Raw genomic sequence first — 20986 nt, 5'->3', positions numbered from 1 at the left:
AATATTGAGGATACGAAACACATTCAAAAGAGCTTGATTCAAATTGTATCACGATTTAATTTCTTATAAAACCATCGAAAGGGGTTTAAAGTGAAGTTGTTTATTATTTTTAAAATCCTCTTCATATTATAATAAGACCAACTTCGTCATATGTTATCGTTCCGTCTCGTTCCCTAGTTACTGAATTGGTTGTATGTCAATCATGTACAAATAAAAAGTTGACATAATGTCTGAGGAAGATCAGTGACTGGAAAAGATTTAATGTTAAGTATTATCATTACATTTAATTTCAAATGTTTCAAAATAAAAAAGGGAAGTTGTGTTAGTATGCTTATAATATTTTTTTGATATATAACAATATTTGTATTTTCAAAAGAATATCAATCGCCTATGTTTACTTCGGGATGGTTCATGTTCACCAGTTCTGTAATACAGTACTTTATCTTCGTCGGGTTTCTTGAACTCTGCTTCTGGTATGGGCCCATGTTCTTCCAGCACGAGCCGCCTTTTCTCCTCGCCCTTCCTCACTCTCCGTCTTAATAACTGTAGGACTCTGCACGAGTAAACATTGAGGGCCAGTATGATGACTCCTCTCATCCAGCAGATGGACGCCACCATCGGGAACCATCCGCCGAAGTCGTCGTAGTTCTGTACTTTCATTTCTACACTCCAGCCGCTGTACCTTAGAATCATTCCGTACGTGAGACTCTGCTGGATGTGAGCGATGTACACAATAGCCATGGAGAGATCGAAAGCTGTGACGAACACAGTCGTGTACAACACAGTAGCCAACATATATTTCAACGGCTGAGATTCTTTTGAAAATCTAATTATTCGTAATGCGATGGCCACAAGCAGCCACACCACGTGTATGACGGCACTCAAGTTTACGTATCTGAAACAATAAATATAATTGTTAAGTTCAAACCGATTTTAGTAACATAAATTTTGGTGTATGTTTTGGAAATTGTCATAAGCGCTCGGTTATAAAATAAGTATTATCATCACTTGCTTTCTAGTTTTTGCGGAGAGTTTAGTCGATACAGTCAAAACTGCCGGCATCCATTGTATCGGCAGTATATTCCGAATAGACGTCTCGTTGTTAAGGAGAAGGTTTCTGATAGACTTGGAGGCACGAAGGTTGTAGCCGCAGGCCAGAGGATCATAAAGGTACATGATCCTGAACAACTTGTCGTAATCATAGGTCGAATGCTCCGGCGACCATAAACAGAACCCTATTGTCGCCGTCCCCACGAATACCAGTAAACCTGGATGGTTGGAACGTGTTATATAAAGTCATATCCTTCATTTCAATCTCATTCAATAGTTCTAATATGTTCAACAAAGTACATTGAAGAATAATTGAATCCGATATCCAGACACAGGATTTTTTTTCAGCCGGTGTGAGTGACGTATGCTCTATTGATAACAACCTGTTTTCAAACATTTTACTTGAGTCTTAAAAAATAATAAAATGGACACTAATTATATAATAAAATAATAGTAATAACTTGTGGGATAACGTCACTGAAACCTTGCCCTAAATTCTGTTACTATAGTAACGTCGTCTTTGTCAAGGAATAGTCAAAGTAAGAGGAGCCGATAGAGTTACCTCGTTAGCCACTTCTAATATTATACTGAAACTTAAATACTATAAAATATTGTTTACTATATTTCCATAGACTTTTATCTATAACATTCTGTTACAATCTTAAGTAATTTATTAATATTTTTGTAAACATTTTCGTTTTTTTTTTAGTGGCAACCCTTTTCAGATGTCTTCGTTTGACAATAAAATATCTTTTTTAAACTAAGCATATATAGTGAATAGTTTTCACGGATGGAGGCTTTTATTAAGGAATCGAATTGAATCATGACAGAACCCGCATCGAAGCGCGAGAGGTTGACGGTTAGTTGGCGTTAGATAGAGGCGCTTGTGATCGTTCGACGGCAAATTGCGGACCAATCAAAGGAATTTAACGGACCTACTGGTTTGTTAATGAACGTCCACCTCCCGACGGATTTGGGAAGCGATCAGTTTGCTGTTCCGAATTTATGAACTTTACATGGCAATTACATTGATCAATACAGGCCTTGTGTCGCCGTTATATGTTATGTAAGAGTAAATATAAGATTCATGAGTCACAGTTAACAATGAACACAGAACACGCCTATTAAAAGCATTTAAAAAAATCTTATTAATTTTAATTGAAAATTATTAAGTTGTTTAGAACAGACCTGGAATTAATTAATGCCTTTGATTAATAATCTGCTTATAAGGGAACAATTTTAAATAGGTCGTTTTAGACTTTCTCCGTTTTGAACTATAAACAAATTATAATTAATTTAAATTTAAAAGGCAAGGAGTCTAGAAATTTAAGGTGTATTACTAACGACATACAGTTAATTACAACAGGTCGAGAGCACTTTTAGACTGAGTTACTGTCTCAAGACAAAATTTACAACTGGCTTCTTCACAATAATAATATGGGCGTTTTGATGTTTCCGTTATTCAAAAAGTCCGTTAATGTGACGTGGTCTCGTTAGCTAGTGTTATTTTTTTTATTTATTTCGCATATCATATTAATGAATATTGGATTATCATTAAAACACAGGAGACTGACTTATATATAATAGTGTTATAACAGTACCCAATATTTAGATTAAATTAAATCAATAGATTTTTTAAATAAATTGTTCTAAACTCAAGTATGTTACATTTATCTCTAATACTTTTATTTATATTCTGTACTTACACATTAATTTATCAACTAAATTTGAAGCAAAGGAAATAAGTGAGTCGAAAGAAGATAGAGCTTGTGTAGGTTAATGAATCCGTGTGCTTTGTTACACAAAATATACGAGAGTGAGGCCGCCTGCTGACTCTCTGATAGTTTTGTATTAAAGTTTCAGTACCGGCCAGAAAATGTTAATATTTGCATTGCTTTGGAATCAAAGTTTATTTAAGATGCAGCGATCAGATTTGTGCATACATGGAGTTTGTGGGGTCTCTCGGGCCAATGAGAGAGGCGTGATGAGGGGGGGGGAAGTAGTCGGATCTTTCGGCCAAGTAAATATAATTTAGTCCAGAATCCACGTTGGTCTGTAATCATCTAATCTGTAGTAATCTTGATAGTTTATATATTTATATATGTATGTATATATTTTATTTATAAAGATTGACAATTTTATGTTTCATAAACATTTTTTCTCAACTCATCGTTTTTACTTCAATCAAATTTCATATTCAAATTTCTAAAAACTTATTTCATGATATCACTTTATTGCATAAGCATATGAAAGTTAATTAAAATCTTTAGGGAAATTCACACCAAACATCGACTGTTAATTTATCGAGAAGCAAAGTGATGACGCTAATATCGGAAAACTATAACTTTAACAATTTGTTATTGCAAAGTTAAGGTTGTTTGTATTTTTCCTTCCAGAAAAGTTATGAAAAAAATTTGATGAGATATGTTAACATAAACAATATATTATGTTATAATATTTATTGCAATTCTAGTTGATCGTAAACCGCAACAACAAGATAACAGCAGCTTTGAGGCCATCATTTTCAACAAATATATATTTCTTGATGCACGCACGGAGTCACATGTTTTTATTGTCGTCATTATGCCTCTAAAGACATTAAAAGAGTTGTATGTACGCCGCGGATTGATATTGAGGTACTGCGCTGTACACGAACAGTGGTGCGCGGTCTTCACTCTTGTATTGAAGTCGTGCAGTGTACGCCATGTTACGGAGATCGTTTTCAGTCTCGAATTGTACTCTTTGGAGTTGAGATCCTGGTAGAAGGACATAGTATGCGCCTTGTGAACTGACCACTTCGGCGTCTTTCTTAGGCTCTTCTTTAAGTTTCTGATTTTCTTCCTGCTTGGGTTCTTCTACTGCTTCCACGTCTTTCTCTTCGTTGTTGGATTCCTTCCCTTCCTCTGGTACTCCGTATTCTGTTTGCGGGGTCAAGTAAGTATTGAATGGAGCCCCATAACTATCAGCCGGTATACCGTATGAAGGGGCTGGAGGTGCAGTTTCCTTGCGAGAAGGAAGGTTGAATTCTTTGGATGGTCTGTAACCGGCGGCTGGATAAGGAGCATCTCCCGAGCCTTCCGCTTCTTGTCTTTGAGAACGGTATCTTGAGTTCCTGTAGCTTGGTGGCTCAGCAACCACAGCAGCCGCGAGGAGGATGACACAGACGAAAGTTTTCATTGTTAATGCTTTGAATGTTGCTAATCGAATGATGCTGGGACCAAAGTAAGTTTCTCTTTTATAGTGCACCGAATGAGGTATTTTTGCCGAGTTTCCGCTCGGTCCGGATGTGGCCTTGGTCTGATCGATATTCTAGTCGGGAGTGACCTTGCCCCCCTCGACGATGATCGGTTGTGTAATGTCCCCGATTAGGTGATCCTGGCATTGTTCATTGCTCGGACGTGCCGCGCGTCTCAACCGTCGGCAACGAACTTACGAAAATGCCTAACGAGGTGTTTTAATATTCATGACTCGTGAGGAAATCGCTTTCTTTTACCGACACTAATTGGGTCTTTGTGGTTATTGCAACCTTAATGGGTCACACTTAAGGTACACGTAACTCATGTGTAACATTTGAACCAGCTATTAGTGAATATTATTTTACGTGTTATTTGTTATTCAGCAGTGACGTTGTGTCATAATCGTAGATTTTTAAGTGACAACATGTGGCACACATTTTGATTGTCTTTTTTTAACATTCTTCTTACATTCTAATTAAATAAATTTTGTAAAAATGCTGTATAATAAAACTAGGAAAGTGCTCTTAGACTTCTCTAATTTACTATACTGTAAAATTGTTTTTCATTAGGAGTTTTGCACTTACAAAAAATATTCTCTCTAGCTGTTGGCCCGACATTGTCAGTGTGGAATATTTGTGTTTATATTAATAAAAACCGATAAAATTTCTAAATTAAGTATTTTTTTATTACATCAGATATCTGTTAGTGAAAGTTCCGTCAAAGTGGGTTCAGTTTTTTCATCTTATAGCTGAGCCGGGACAAAAACACTTCAATTTTATTTATTTAGATAGATTACATTAAGTTTAATTATTTCAAGCTTCTATCAATCCTAGGAGGCTATATTAATAGTTTAATTTAATACAAATAAAATAAAATTCGAATATAAAATATGTGATATGGAGAATGGTTTCTCTAAGTCAAATTGTAAGTAATCTCACGGCGCGGTATTATTTTAATAATAATGATTATTTGCACGACTAATGTATACTCGAAATTATGATTCACGTCCCGTACATTTTAAAATAGCGTTAACAGGTGTCGGTCTCGAGTGTGACGTGTCTCGTTGGTGAGGTGTCCCGTGTGTCGTGTCTTCGGCGCCGTGTCGTGTCGTGCCGTGTCGGGTGTCCGCATTCAGGCAATCATTTAACGTTCAAAACGTCGCTTGACATTTAATTACACGGGAAAAAGGTGGCGCCGCTATTGTGGACGCATGATAAATAACGTTTTTTATATTTTATGACAGACATCTAGAATTTAATGATATTTCAGGATGTTTTTTTACTAATGTACTTGCGAAAATTCGTGACTTTCATTGAGCGGTTCGATATTTTTTTACCGTCGAGCGATGTGGTTATTAATTGAAAGTATTGTTTAAATTTAACATAACTTTGATGTCACACTGACAAACAGATGTTAGTAATTGAAAATTTAAACCAGAGTAATAACTCAATAATTAAACTATGTTCCACTCCTTATGTCCTTGTATATATACAAACTTTTGGTTTACTCGTTTCTTAATATCATTTTTTTTTTGAAGTCATAATCCTAAGCAGATCACGGCGTGGTTTTAGATCTGTTTGAAGGATGAGCAGTTTACCTAGAGAGAGAGGTCTTCCTTCCTTAATGTTTTGAGATTGTTTTGTGTCAAGGTCGATTAAATTTATGATCGGACTCAGTGAGAATTAATTATGTTCAATATTTTATACATTTAAATGGACACTTTGGCTTTCTATGAACGCATAGTTTCACTCTTTAATTTAATAGACACTTTTTTTTTGTATGTACGAATAAAGTGGTCAAGAATAATGAAAACTAAATAAAGTTGTAAGTAGTCAGTAATAAAGCAGATCTTAAATGACACTGAAACTTGCACACTTGTTGAATATTTAACATTTTCATTTTAATAAATCAATAGTGAACTTGCTTCTGACGGGATGTCGTTTCCTTTAAAATGACCGGATAAATAAAATAGAATTGTTTGATCGTTTACAATTAACTCACGCGTGACATTTTAAATGGAGCCTGCGACTGTTCCTCCATAACTCTATATTTTTCTATAATTTGGACATGACTCCAGGGAGGTATTTATTTTTATAGTAATGCAGTTTCTTTTTTATTAAAAATTTAAGATTACCTTTTGACTACTTTTACTCTACTCACAAAAACCTTCCTTAATACAAAATGGACTTTTAACCAAATTACAATCAATAATATAGTGATAGTTGAGGTTTTTAATTAATGTATTGATACTATCTGTAGATGAGAACGGGAAACACCTAAACTACTTTTAACAATTACTTTTAAATAAACAAAAATAAACAAAAAATATTTGAGGTGATATTTTTAATTACAACGAAATTTGAAATCTATTTTAAAATGTGAAGGAAAGTACAGTTAGTTGCAAACGTTTAATCAACAGAATCAATCTTTGAGATATTCGGAAATTACCATTAACGTATTACTTACATATGTCTCTCGTGATTTACTTTATTCCTTAAGAGAGTCACAACTTGTCAAGAAACAACCCCAGTATATATAATAAAAGTATTGATATATTTTTATTCTATTTCTTCGGAACGATGCAGAAAAAGTAGGTAGATGTATTATAACTGTAATTATACCGTTAGAGATATAATATGACATATTTTCTAAACATAAGATTTTTGTACTTTTTATATTTATTAAATTTTCTAAAATAAGTATCTGATGTGATGTTACCGTTTGCCGGATTCGTGTAACACAGGTCTGTGTTGAGTTGTTGTATGAGACCTGTCGTCAAATAGTCGTACGTATATTTTGTAAACGTGTCTCAGTGTCCCGGCTGTTATTTCTTATTACTCTGTTACCTGCTTGAGTTTTATTACACCCGATATTAAATCTTCTTTATTAAATGTTATTTATTCGTCGGTGTGTTCACCCGATCTGTTTCTTGCTCAATTTATGAGATTTTTGATATTCCCTCTCTCGGATGAAGCCGATTATTTGTTGCCGGGAAAATGTGAGGTTATTGAATTCTAAAAAGGATTCAACACAGAAACCTGCCGAAACCTGCCGTGTCTGTTCGATTAGACCGGTTGACTCTTGTAAAGTAAAACAAATTTAAAAGTCATGAAATGTTTTCAACGGATCCTTGACACCAGAGACAATTATAATGAAGAGTGAACGAATTTTTATTTCTAATTTGGTTTGTTTTAGCAACGCTGCCGTTTGAATTCAATTATTTTCTTAATTAAGATTTAACAATATTTTATATTTTTGTGAACCATCTAAATGTTTATCCTCAAGGATAGAAAGTAACAATCCTTTCTTACCAATCTGAGTTTATCGTAATAATTATAAGTACGAACATATTTTATTACGTATGTATCACAGAAACATATTCTAGAAACCTGTTTGAGAAAGTAGTGTCATAACATTTTATTACAAGTTCTACAATTGCATTCGATCGATGTAACTAAAAATGTTAAATGTTGGTTAAATAAACAAAGAAATTATGAAACAAGCCACACCTATAACAATGTATTGTTTAAAGTTCTTCTATGAGAAGTTATTACAATCATTTAAAATTCCACCAACTTCGTTATCTTTATATCAACATTAAACAACAGAGAGACAGTACATTGCAATACATTCATTTATAAGTGTACTTAGAGATCAACATATACAGATATTTATAAATAAAGAGAACTTTTGAAACATCGTTCGTCGATATCAACTAGGAAGAAGTATTTGATGGTGTTACGACACGGATATGTTACGGAAAAAAATATCATTCTATTGAGAGTTTTATATAAATTATTATATATTGCAAGCAATGAACCTTTACACGACCACGGTGTTAATTCAAAGGAACTTTCAGATGTGAAACATAGTTGTTTATTGAGGGAATGTTGGCAGAAAAGTGTCGCAACAACGCTGTTAATGAAACAATTAAGCGAGGCGTAACGCTTAAAACTTAAATAAAAGAGCGGAAGATCCGGTATGATCTCATTAGCGCAGATCGCGGACTAATTGAGTACAAATTGTTTAAACAAAATCAGAACACAATGGAAGTCGCTGCTCTTAAATTATGAACGAAACAACAGTTTAAGAGAAATAACGAATTGTAATCTGACTTTATATTAAAACACCGTTCTGAGAGATAATAGCAGCAGTTCCAAAAATGTCGTGTTATATTGTAAGCACAGCCGATAAAAACCACTAATCTCTAGAATAAATAAAATATGATCATTAATAAAAACCACTTCGGTTTTTATAAACTGTATTCGGTCAAATTGTTGGATGTGAAAGAGGAAGAGCGCGATGGTTATCAATTACTGAAGAGTTCAAAATGCTTTCATTATACTAATGGCTTCTACTTATTAGAGGAGGCGTTCATTTCTTAGCATTTTCAGTTGATTACGAACCGAGATCTGATAAGATCGTTAAGACGCCAATAACCACTAATGTAAAAGTAAAGATTGGGAGAAAATATTTTATTTAGATGGATGTTGATTAAATTAAAAAAGTTGCCAAAATTATAATGAAAATAAAAAAGATTTTTAAATTTATTTATTACCTCCTGAAGCTCTTGAAACATTTACTTGTTGTAATGTTAACGAAATTGATAGTGCTATTAGGTATATAGGTTTGGGTCTTGGTTAGGGAGTTGAGAATTTATGATAAGTTCCTTAAAATTACTAGGTATATTAAAAAAATATTAACGTGTTTAACTAGGACGTCGTACCGGAGACAGTGCTGGAAAATATTATTACAATTTCGCTCTAGCCACTCCACTATCTAGATTAGTTCCATAGTTTCTTAGTTCCATAGCTCCTCTTTTTTTTGTGCTAAAGGGGGCAACCGAGCAGACGGCTGACCTGATGGAGGTTGTATCGTCGTCCATGGACATCCGCAACATAGATTTGCGAATGTTTTGCCACCCTCGATTAAGGAAGAGGGAGAGGAAAAAGTGGAGTAGGGAAGAGGTAGGAAAGGATGGAAAAGGGAAAGGGCAACTAGCTCTGTCACGCATCGGATGAAACGCAGCCATTAAAGACTACTTCACACTGGTCTTCTGTGTGAGGGTGGTACTTCCCCGGTTGAGCCAGCCCAAATTCGAGCTGCAGTAATTTGACATACAGACATTGTTGGAAATTCTACCTACTTTAAGCCCACATGATAACTGGTTCTGTATTGATGGTCCACATTGGTAATCAGATCATTGCCTAGAACACTCCAAGGTAGTATAAGTTCATATTAGGATTCCCCGCCCACCTGTAATGCAGGTCATATGGGATAGATTAAGAGAGTGTTCCTCATCTCAACTCTGGAGGTAGCTTTTGGTTAAGAATCCTTCAATCTATACTTGTCCTAAACGAATACTATTTGCAGGAAATGGAGTGGGGTCCAAAGTGCAACTTTTGTTACTCTTCCCCACCTTGCTATTTCGTCGACTGAAAGAGAAGGCCAATCTTTTGTGCACTTTTTATCATATAATGTCATGTGTTCGTATTACGCAGAACGCGATGCGCGCTGTCTTATTTTCTCTCGACGTCAAGAAGACTAGCATTCTGGATGGTCTTCTTGCGATACTTATAAAAATTTTAGAAGTAACAAAACATTAGGACATTTTTAAAAATATTAGATATAAAGAAGTTTAAAAATCATAAGTTATTTCAAATATTAAAATGCCTTATTTTGAAAACATATTGATTTTTAACTGATTTCCTCAAATTATAAAACATTGTTTTTCAGGATCCCATAACATTTTGTTGTTTAATTTTATTAAAAATCAGGTAAAATCAATTAATTTAGACGTTATTTAGGTAAATATAAAAGGAATGTTCATTACTTACTTTTTGATGTAAAACAGTTTTGAACGCTGATGTATTCATAACCTCAATATAACGATATCGTCGTGACTCTCCTTACCACAGACTCATTAAGATCACACGCTATTAAGATGTCTTTTAAAATCAATAACTCAATTCCGATTGCTCGGTTTCTGGAGTTAATAGCTGAAGGAGTATGTCCCTTGAATATTATTAAAGATGAAAAATATCATAGTTATGGTATATGGCATCATATTTAATTTATGTTTTTATATAAAACAAGTTATTACTGGGTTGAGCTTTCCTGTTCCTAAATATAAAAAAAATCTAATATAATATCAAAAACAACAGTGCCATTGAGGTATTTCCTTCTTGGTGAGTAATCTGAAAGCTAAATAACAATACCCCCTTGTCAAATGTTAGTTATTAGTCGAAATTAAATTGAGAAATCATCGAACTATGACTATTTGTTAGTATCGATAAAACGTATGAGGAAAAAATATTTAATAAAACCAAAAGCTGTGCGACGGATAAAATTAAGGATATGGACATCTTATCTCTAATGCCATGGTCATCATACCTGGATGGTTTGGAAGAGATGGAGTTTCGTTTATATTTTTTTGAGTTAAAGGTGGCAAACGAGCAGAAGGCCTACTTGATGGGAAGTAGTTGCCTTCGCCATGGACATCTGCAACGTAAGACATGTAGTGGATGCGTTGTCAACTTTGGTTGTTAAGGAAAGAGGAAAGACAACCGGCTCTCACTCATCGGAAGAAACACAGCTATTAAAGACTAATTCACGCCGATCTTCTGTGAGAGGGTGGTGCTTTCCCGGTTGAGCCAGCCCATGTTCGAGCTCTAGTAATTTGACCACAGACAGGCTCTAACACTTAAGAAATCATGATTTAAAAGAAAATATAATTTTTAAGTTATCCCATTACAAATTGCTATTTTTGTTATTATAATTTCAACGTTAATTGTTCAAAATTTAATTAAAAATACAAAGTTCGATAAAAATATGTAAGGTATTTTTAACATTTCAGAAAACCTATGGCCCACTACTCCGGACTTACCGTAAGCGATATAGCGAGGTATATCGTAAACCTTTTGGGAATCGTATTTGAAAGTTTCAAAACTAATCAGGGATCCTATTGATATTCTGTTTATTTTGTATCAATGCGATACTGTATCTGTTACTAACACTAGGCAAAGCGTTATTACACTCACACAATAAGACGCATACACACTGAAATATTATTGATTGCCGAACGTTCAGATTATCTAGCAATATGACTATGGTTTCGAATATACAGATAGTATATGGCGAAGGATAAGTCTCTTATGATAGTCAAACTACTTTGTTTTTTTAAATATTACCAATCCATGTAGTTCTCATATTATATAGAGAAACTCGTCCCAGATACTCTTTTAAGAATCTAGTTATTACAGCTGCGTTTCATTCGATAAGTAAGCTATGAAAGCTCTAAATGTTAATTTGCATTTTCAGCAGAATTGTTTGCTTCCAATGCTCTAGACGTCTGTGGTTCCTATGCCGAAGAATTAAAGTTGTGCAGATCCTACTAATTATCGTCCTATTTCAGTTAACTGAGTAATCTGTAAGATTTTGGAATATATATTGATCGAACGCCTTATGGCATACGTAGAAGGCAAAGATATCTTTAGTGGCCGTTAATATGGGTTTCGTCGGAATCGGTCGACTGGGGATCTCCTGGTATAAATAAAACTTTTGTTATGGAGAGCTCTAGAGAACAACGGAGAAGCTCTAGCAGTTTCATTAGTCATATCGAAAGTTTTCGACAGGGTCTGACATGAGATAGCCTTATTGGTAAGCTCTCTAGCTATGGCATCTTCCCTGGTCTGATTGCCTAGATATCTGATGTTTGAGGAACCGTGAAATATGAGTATTGTGGTATCTTCAAATCTTAATTTTGGGTGGTTCTTTGAATCCAAAGCTAAAGCATTTGTAAGGAAACTCAGCGTCCTCGCAAAAGTGCGGTAGTATTTCAATCCACGACAGTTTCTTTGTTTATACAAAGTACAGGTTCAGTTTTGCGTGGAATACTGCTGTCGCATCTGAGCAGGCGCTATCTAATGTCACCTCACTGTCTTGGGCTTAGTGGAGAGACTTGAGAGAGAGGCAGAAAGTAGCCAGTCTCTCGAAATTCGATACCAAACTGGAAAGTGTGCGTAGGAATTACACGCTTCAATTCCTGCTTCCCCTCTCTATTTTAGAACAACCAGAGGCACGTTTGCCTCCTTCCTCCATCGTTTCGTTGTAGAACTTTATCTCGTCCGCATGAAGCGATACGCTTCCTCCTTCTTCATCCGTGTATCAAAGAATTGAAATAGTTTGCGTGCGTTTGTGTTTTCTTCGAATTATCATTTTGGAGTCTTCAAGAAAAGGTTGAATAGGCTGTAACGGAGATACGCTTACCACTTTAGATTTTATTTTCACCTTCCTACGGGTGGACTAACAGTCAAGCATCATTCAGTCGAAATAAAAAAAAATGATAAACATCTCTGAACTCTACATGTAACGTCGTTATATGATTCGTTCGTTCAATTGGTACATTTCGTGATGTTTACACAGCGGGATGATACAGGAGGTACTTAACATATAGCAATGAGTGTAAACATTACCTTGAGTGCTTTTCATTGCTTCCTCAATAAAGACAGAGCAAATCACAACATAAAGATACTTACATGTATAAAAAAATATAAGATTATGGAATACAATTTCCCCGAGAAGCTTTATCAGTGAATTAGTTATATAATTACGATGTTATCATTTTCAGGGGAAATTAAAGTCGGAAAGACTCCGGTAATTAAAGTGTCAATAAACAGAGCGGTTCCAATTTTGATAAGAAAATAATTGTATGCTTTCTACTAAATTAATTTGATTGTTTTTGTTAATCGAAAAAGTATGCAGAGAATTATCCGGGGGTGTTTTTATTTCAAATGTTAGTTCTGCCAAATATCATAAATTTTATACCAAAAATGTAAAAAAAATGTCTCATAGTATTTTCAGTATTCGTTATTAGCGTGCTATAAAGTTTTATGTTTTATATGTCGCGGGGGTGTCTCGTAAGTACCTAATTTTGGTTTTCATGTGACAATTTCTACGCTTCAATTTAAATATGTCGTAAATTGTTCTTTTTGATGGATTTGTATGAAATACGATAAATATCAAGATCTTGTATTATTGGAAACTACATTTTAAAGCCAACGTGGCTGCAAGGAAGGTGTGTGAAATTGATAGGGAAGAGACAGTTAATTAGGTTAATATTTAATATAGTGAAGATTTGACGATTGAAGAATGTTTGCGCTCAGGTCGTTCACCTGCGTGGGATTATGAGGATACTAGGGAAACTGTAGAAAATAAGCTTACATCAGTTCTCGCCGATTGTATTTCAGAACCCCTCGGACATTTTAGGGATATCATATAAGAAGATCTATAAAAAATGTCGTATAAAGCTAGGTAAATTAACCGAGATTCAAGCGGAATGTTAAAGAGTGGCGTGTAAAGGTTTCTTACCTAACGAAAGAGGATCTTTTAATTAGAGGGGTTAAGTGGTTTAAACAAAAGACAATTATCGGAAACCGTTGCGAAGTGGGGTGGAGTTGAGCGGAAAGTCTTGTTTGTGTCTTGTTGAATTATGAAGATTTAGTGTACTTAGACGTGATCTCAGATGGTAGAGCCAGCCATGCTCAGATATATAGAAGACAGCTGATGCGAGTGTATTAGGTTTTATGAAAGATCTAGTAGAAGTGAGTTGAAAACAGGTCTCTTACAAGACGACTGTACTAAACCACTTATCGCGAAAATTAAGAGGAAAACGATAAAAAGATCGCGGTGGCACTCAATTCCTACCAGGTCTAGCATTTAGTTTTCTTGTACGGTTAGATTAGTGTTTATTCAGATTCATGGCATAATTCTTCCGTCGATAAAAATCAATCCTAAGGAGATGTAAAAAATGTGGTACAGCAATTTCTTGCATCTAAATTAATGGAATGGTTTTCCCGAAGACTTGCAGAGTTCGCTTAATATCGGGTTAAAACCGTGGAATGTGAGATGAAACTCTCATTGTATAATTAGTTAATAAACAAAGTGGACTTTAGACACCGATATTATTTATGACTCATCTTCTGTAATTTTGAAACGTAAAGGAGTTTAGCTGAAATTCTGTAAGATGTTTCAATTGATCGTTTATCGTTTAATGAAACATAATCTTATAATCACTATTAAATGTCTTATAATTAATTCAATTAAGAAATATCTACTATTATCAACATTATCTTCTGTCCCTGCTTCTCTCTCTGAATAATTATATAAAAACAATGATGAAGTTCATGGAGCTTGCTAATAAAATGATGTTATTGAAAAAACGAAACTATATAAAAACTAGTCCAAACATACTTTACCTTAATTTTAATTATATTCATACAAGTAATTAAAAGATTAACGACCTCCGATAGTGTTCATGTCGCTATTGTGGTCTCTAATATAATCTGTGGCGAGGCCGTGATTAATGTACTACAGTATGGGTTATACGTATAGTTGGTCCTCTCCCATGTTCAGAATAGAGTAATCAAACCTCGTAAGGTTTGGAGATCGTACTTACACCTCCACATTATTAAAAATAGTAATTTAACGTTCAACGTAATAGGTTATTATCGTTTTTACAGAGATGAAGCTGCTTGATCAATGTAAACCCATCTATGCCTTCCTCATAATTGTAATGTTTTTTTCTCTATTATTATTCACTGTCGCGCTGAAAACTTATTTTACTAATTATTATTTCTGAAAATAAACTTGAGTAGTGTTCCCTTTTTGCACACACTTGAGTTAGTTTTGACTTTTGAAAATACAAGCAAACAACTGAATATCATTCTGAGCTGAAATAGTTGTTCATCGATCAGTAAGTATTCTTTATTTTACTTTTGTACTCTTTAGTGTCAGTTATTCTGTCCCCTCACTACTCTTGACAAAAAAAACCAAAACTGTGTCTCAAGTTTGAATTTCTACGGACTCGTATATATTGAAAGTGTTTATTAATTTCTAAATGTTCTTCGTATTCCTTTTCATATAAAGTATTTTATACAATCGTTACTCTTATGTATAATATATTTTATATGACGTATTTGATATAAAATCAATTATTTTTATTTATATATTAATTTTTGTAGTTCTTGTGTTATGAGTCACTTCCGATGTTAAAGTAATTTCCGTATATAATAATGTTTTCCATTATCCCGCGGTATGTTCTATATAACTCCTAGTAATGTCACTATGTCGTTCACTGCTACTTCCAGAGCGGTTATCTCAAGTCTGGTCCTCTTTAAAACATTATATAATCTTCACCGCATCATACTTACATATTATGACACATTCAGCTCGAGCCAGGGCTGTCAGCGAACTAGTCTTTATCATTACCAATCAAATTCCACAAATTTTTTACCGTACTTTATATTTATATATTTTTTTTATTTTTAAAAGCATTGATTTATTTACCTATTGATTTTTTAATTATTAATCATTTACGATTATAATCTTTGAAGATATTCGTTAAATCAGTAGCAATAAAATAATAAAAACCATTAATTTTAATTAGATTTTATATTTTGATAAAGTTTTAATGATAAGATTACGCGAATTTTTATCATTTTAAAAACTAACTAAAACTTAAATATATATTAGTTTTTATTTTAATGAGCCGCGAAAGTCTTAGATCTCATTGTAAAAGTTAATTAATGAGTGATGACAACCCTGAGCTGAAACTGTGAGGTTATTATGGAAGAGCTCAAAGCTTCCGACTTAAAACCTTAGCGGAATCTTTTGACAAAGTAACTTTGACTCTGCTCCAACCGCTTCCATCTCATTTCATTTGGTAACACTGCGAGATGATTCGCTCACTAGATGCGGGATGCGGGATGCGGCGGTGATATTCAATTTACAATATTTCGATTCACCGACCTCTAATATCACAGCCAGATTAAATTATTATACTTAATGATCCTGTATACTTTTAATTTGCTTATTTACTTAATTACTTTTAAGTACTAATGTTTTAATTGGTTGTTAATTATCTTATACATAAGGTATATATTATCTCTTTAATTTAACCTGTATTAGATTACTTTTACAATTTATATGACTCTTGATGATGAGTAACATTAATCATCTTACTTTTTTTTTTGAAAAAATGTACAATGTGTTTTTTGTATGTTTTAAAAATGTAATCAAAATTTAAAATATTACATTAAATTACCAATTCTACAATAATTATATCTTTATATACACAATTTCAGTGAGTACTTCTAATTTTACGTTATTCCAAATAAAGAAATATTTATGATAGGAGCACAAAGTAACAGAGTAAGGTTAGGATCAAGTAAGAAAGTCCAAGATACGGATATATTGAAGTCTTTTATTCGGCAAGACGAGAATGATAAATATAAGATCCATGCAATGAGTTTAGAAATGCAGATCGAGTGGTTAGACATAGGAGATTTTTGCATCCCATTAGCACTAAAATGGCGCACTTTAATCTATGATTAGTCCTCTGCATTGCTAAAATTCTATTTCAATGCGTTCCAGATGACTCCCAGATCGGAGTAATTTAGTAAGATGGGGTAAAGTTACCAAAAGAGTTGCTATATCTCTAGGAAGGCAGTTGGAACTGCTAGGCATTTGTTAGTAGGATGTAGGGTACTCCTGGATAGCGGTCAATACTGGCTTCGTCAGGATAGGGTTCTGGAAATCATGCGTGAAGCGGCTAGTCTTTCGGTAGCCAGAGCGCAAAAGGGAAATAACCACAAACGAGCGATCAGTAGGTTTTGTGAGAGAGGGCACTAGGGCTATAAAATCAAATGTCAAGCCTTACTCCATCCTTAAAGCGGCTATGGATTGAACTATAATGATTGATAGGTATGAAATACAATACAAAATCCTGGAGGATATTTGTACGTCGGCCTCCAGACCAGACATATTTATGTATTCGCGAATTTTAAAGCGCGTTGTGATGATAGAGCTTACGGTTCCTTGGGAAACCAACATCCCCAAAGACCATCAAGGTCAACAAATATTACGAACTCACAAAGAAACTCATTCGAAATAGGTTCGTCGTGGATTTATACTAAAAGACCTGGGCTGTTCAGAACTCACATCAATTCATTCTTGGAGCGTACTTCGAAGGCAGCCCTAATAGGTTCTTTTCAAATTTGTTTAGATAGAGAGAGGAGCTTGGACAGTGGAGGCGAGCGTTTAACGCGCTTTAGCTAGGGGCCCCTTAAACCTACATCTGGGTCGCAAGTCCCAGGCACTGTTGAAGCTCCTCTCCCTGCAACGCGATGGACCCGGCACCCGCACGGTTTATCCATTGAATGCTAAGAGGTTTCGTCTTTTTGATTATACTAAACAGTTATGTTACAAAAATATCACTTTTGCATTATACAATACGGTGCATGTTCAGGAATTTATGAGACGGGAGTTATTTCCACAAATTTATCAAGTTTCGAATTACTTTATTTCAAAAATTTAACAATGTACTCGTATACCGACACAGTGGTACCCATTACTATATCTATTGAATATTTTTTTAGATTTTAGTACATTCATCTGGAAAATGACCATACCTTTACATAAACAATAAAACCAATAAATGTTTACCTGTTTTTTTATAATAATTTTTTAATTTTATTTTTAGTTTTTATTTTTAGTTTTCATTTTTAGTTTTTATTTTTTATTTTTTATTTAAGTTCCCGTTAATTTAATACATTCTAACTCTTCTACACCTAATCCCACCAAAGAGATCACTATACCACGAGCCACGTAGACTACCTTTCAAGCTCTTTCATTTAATAACCATGTTGATAGAATTAAAAAAAAGTAAGTCATCAGACATGTTGTAGCAGCGGCCATCTTGAATTTACAATAAAATTCAATAAACATAATTGTATTGTCCTTAGAACCAAAGGCTTATATCAAATTTCAGAATCTTAAGAAAACTATTTAAACTTTTTATATAAAGTATATCAATGAGTGTCTTTGATAAAAAAAGTCGTCATTCAAATACTCTAATATTAATTAAACAAAAGTTTTATAAACAGTTTAATTTTTCTGAAGAACAGTCCTTCGTTGTGATGACATTATAAATGTTAGAGCAGGGGCAGCCCGCTGTGACGAGCCTCTCGGCTCTTTGTAAAAATATACCACTTTCAGAATAATATTACATTAGCACTGCTTGGCTCGCGAAGATAACTTTCATTGGTTTAAAAATAATTTAACACTATACTAATATTTTTAAATATTTCTCCTTTTTTCAGACAATAACCTGGGCCTCTACATTAAGGTGAGTTTAATGAATTAAACTGAATACAATTATAAAACTGACGGTTGATCTTTTAATACTATTTAAAACTTTTTAATATTTTCAATTATATTAAAAAATCGTTCCATATCGAAATAAAAATATCTATAAATTTGGCTATCGAGCATGTTTACCCTCAATATCTGAACATTTGCAACGTTCGATCCATCCAATCAGGAAATATGTATGAACGTTAAGACGTACCAGCATACGAGCGACCAGGACACAAGCTCTCCTCAAATTATAAAGGACTGTGTTATATAAGTAGATGTGTGATACAGTGTTAGATTGTTTTTATTCCTGGTTTTATATAAGTTGTGATGTCCGTGTATGTGAGTATCTTTGTTCGGCCTAAACTCTGCGAGTCGATTATAAATCAGATATCTTTAACTGGTCGAGGGTACTCCTGTATACAAGTCGACAACTCATAGATGACTTTGTGACGTCATTGTTAATGTACAATGGCCAAGTATTCAAGCTTGTGGACTAGTTAATTTGATGTAATTCTACAGTATAGCTAGTAAGTCAGAGGGCTTGCTAAGAATGACTTGTTAAATAAAATAGCGGTAGTTTAAGTCCAATGCGGCGGGCACATAACGGTTAAAACTTAATTTTCCACGCATGAAGTTGATATTATGGATACACGTTCAATTTGTTTCAGCCATTATTAACATTTTTTATTGTCGTAAATTATCTTTACTTCATTTCAAGTAACGATACTATTCAAATGACTTCTTAATAAGGCAGTCTATAAGAAAAAATAAAAACTGCAATATATAAAGTTTATTAAAGAAAAACACCAGCTCAAAACAAAGTTACACACAAACGTACCGATAAATTTTAAACGAAAATTTACAAGGCTAAAGTTGAAATACGTTTGAATTCGGAATTCACATCCAAATAGGGGATTATTTGAGTTCAAAGTCACTAGTGAGATAGAACGACTGTAAAGTATCTATAGGCATCTGTCCTAAGCCATAAACCAAATAAAAATGTTAGTCTATAGTCTATGTAATCAGCTTGAGAGGATAGACAATTTTGATATGTCATCTAAACCGCTCATTGTTTTATTTGCTTTCCTATTTTAATTAAATACTACGTTACATGGTGTCAGAACTATTTAAAAACGTGTTAAAAAAAGGAAACGAAGAAATTCGTGAGAAAGTTGTAAAATGGCTACGAACGACGCAGTATCTGGAATAAAGCCGCCGGCTAACCTACAAATTGACTCGGACAAATCAACGTGTTGGAAAAACTGGTTACAACAGTTTGAGTGGTATGCAATCGCTGTTCAGCTAGATAAAAAGCCAGCCGATGTCCAGGCAGCAACATTTATGGCAGTAATAGGCCCAGAAGCGATCGAAATATACAATAGTTTCAATCTGAGCGATACAGAAAAAAAAAACCTGGCCGCCATCAAAAACAGGTTCAAAGAGTATTTTGCACCAAAAACAAATATATCATTCGAAAGATATATATTTTTTAAGATTGAACAAAATGAAGATGAATATTTTAACGAATTTTTAACCCGAATAAAAACTCAGGCAATCAAATGCGAATTTGACAATTTACTGGACGAAATGTTAAAGGACAAAATAGTTTTTGGTATCCGATCCAATCAAGTCAGAGAGAAATTGTTGACAGAGGATAAATTAGACTTAACCAAAGCTATTAATATCTGTAAAACTAGTGAACAAGCGTCCAAACAATTAGATGAGTTTGAAAGCAAAAATAAAACAGATAAAGTACTAGTAGTCAAAAACAAAAGTGTCAAAAACAAAGAAAATGAAAATTTTGACTGCAAAAGGTGTGGTTCAAATCACAAACGCAGAGAATGTCCAGCATTTAACAAACCCTGTACCAAGTGCAACAAAAATGGTCACTTTGCCAAAATGTGCCGCACAAAGAACTATAATCCTAAATTAAAAAATAAAGTGAACACTGTAGAAGAAATGTCAGATTGTTCAGAAGACGAGGTATATATATCAGCTGTAAGTGGTGGAGATAAGAAAGACTGGACAGAAACAATACAAGTTGGTAAAATAAAATTTGCTGCCAAATTAGACACAGGAGCACAATGCAATGTGTTACCGAGACACTTGATGAACAAACTAAAGGCAAGTCTGAAACCAAGCCGAACAAAAAATTTAATAAGTTATACAGAAGATAAAATGGCAGTTCTAGGTGAAGCAGAGTTACTATGTAAAATAAAAAATGAAAAAAGAAACATAATATTCAAGATAGTTAAAGAAAAAGTTACACCAATTCTAGGACTTGATACATGTGAAAAATTAGAACTTATTGCACGAGTGAAAACACTGAAGGAAAGTGAATGTAAAAATGATATCTTCGAAGGCTTAGGATGTTATAAAAACTTTGAATATGATATTGACCTTATTGAGAACCCGAGACTGGAAATTAGACCGTCAAGAAGAATTCCACATGCTATAAGAGACGAGGTAAGGCAAGAACTTGATAGAATGGTTAAGTTAGATGT

The 20986-nt window shown here is 34.0% G+C and overlaps 3 protein-coding genes across 4 annotated transcripts in view; 1 reads left to right on the top strand and 2 right to left on the bottom strand.

Moving 5' to 3' along the window:
* The window catches only part of LOC116769388 (uncharacterized), a 113354-nt gene that overhangs the window by 46597 nt on the left and 45771 nt on the right, over positions 1-20986 (top strand). For both annotated transcript variants that reach the window (XM_032660457.2, XM_032660456.2), the window contains one exon: positions 18446-18471. The gene's annotated coding sequence lies outside the window, so the exon portion shown is untranslated. The remainder of the gene's footprint in view (positions 1-18445; positions 18472-20986) is intronic.
* On the bottom strand, positions 327-1533 carry LOC116769391 (uncharacterized). The gene is made up of 3 exons (XM_032660462.2): positions 1351-1533; positions 1013-1268; positions 327-895 (listed from the first exon to the last, which is right to left on the bottom strand). Exons 1-3 carry the CDS (start codon positions 1445-1447, stop codon positions 370-372), a joined length of 879 nt encoding a protein of 292 aa, XP_032516353.1. The 5' UTR covers positions 1448-1533; the 3' UTR covers positions 327-369.
* LOC116769394 (uncharacterized) lies at positions 3495-4267 on the bottom strand. The gene has a single exon (XM_032660465.2). The coding sequence runs from the start codon at positions 4225-4227 to the stop codon at positions 3649-3651; it is 579 nt and encodes a 192-aa protein (XP_032516356.2). The 5' UTR covers positions 4228-4267; the 3' UTR covers positions 3495-3648.

This window comes from Danaus plexippus, chromosome 14, assembly GCF_018135715.1.
Source record: "Danaus plexippus chromosome 14, MEX_DaPlex, whole genome shotgun sequence".
Classification (NCBI taxonomy): Eukaryota; Metazoa; Arthropoda; class Insecta; order Lepidoptera; family Nymphalidae; genus Danaus; species Danaus plexippus.
Note: the sequence above shows the minus strand (reverse complement) of the source record. Positions and strands in the feature narration are given on the sequence as shown.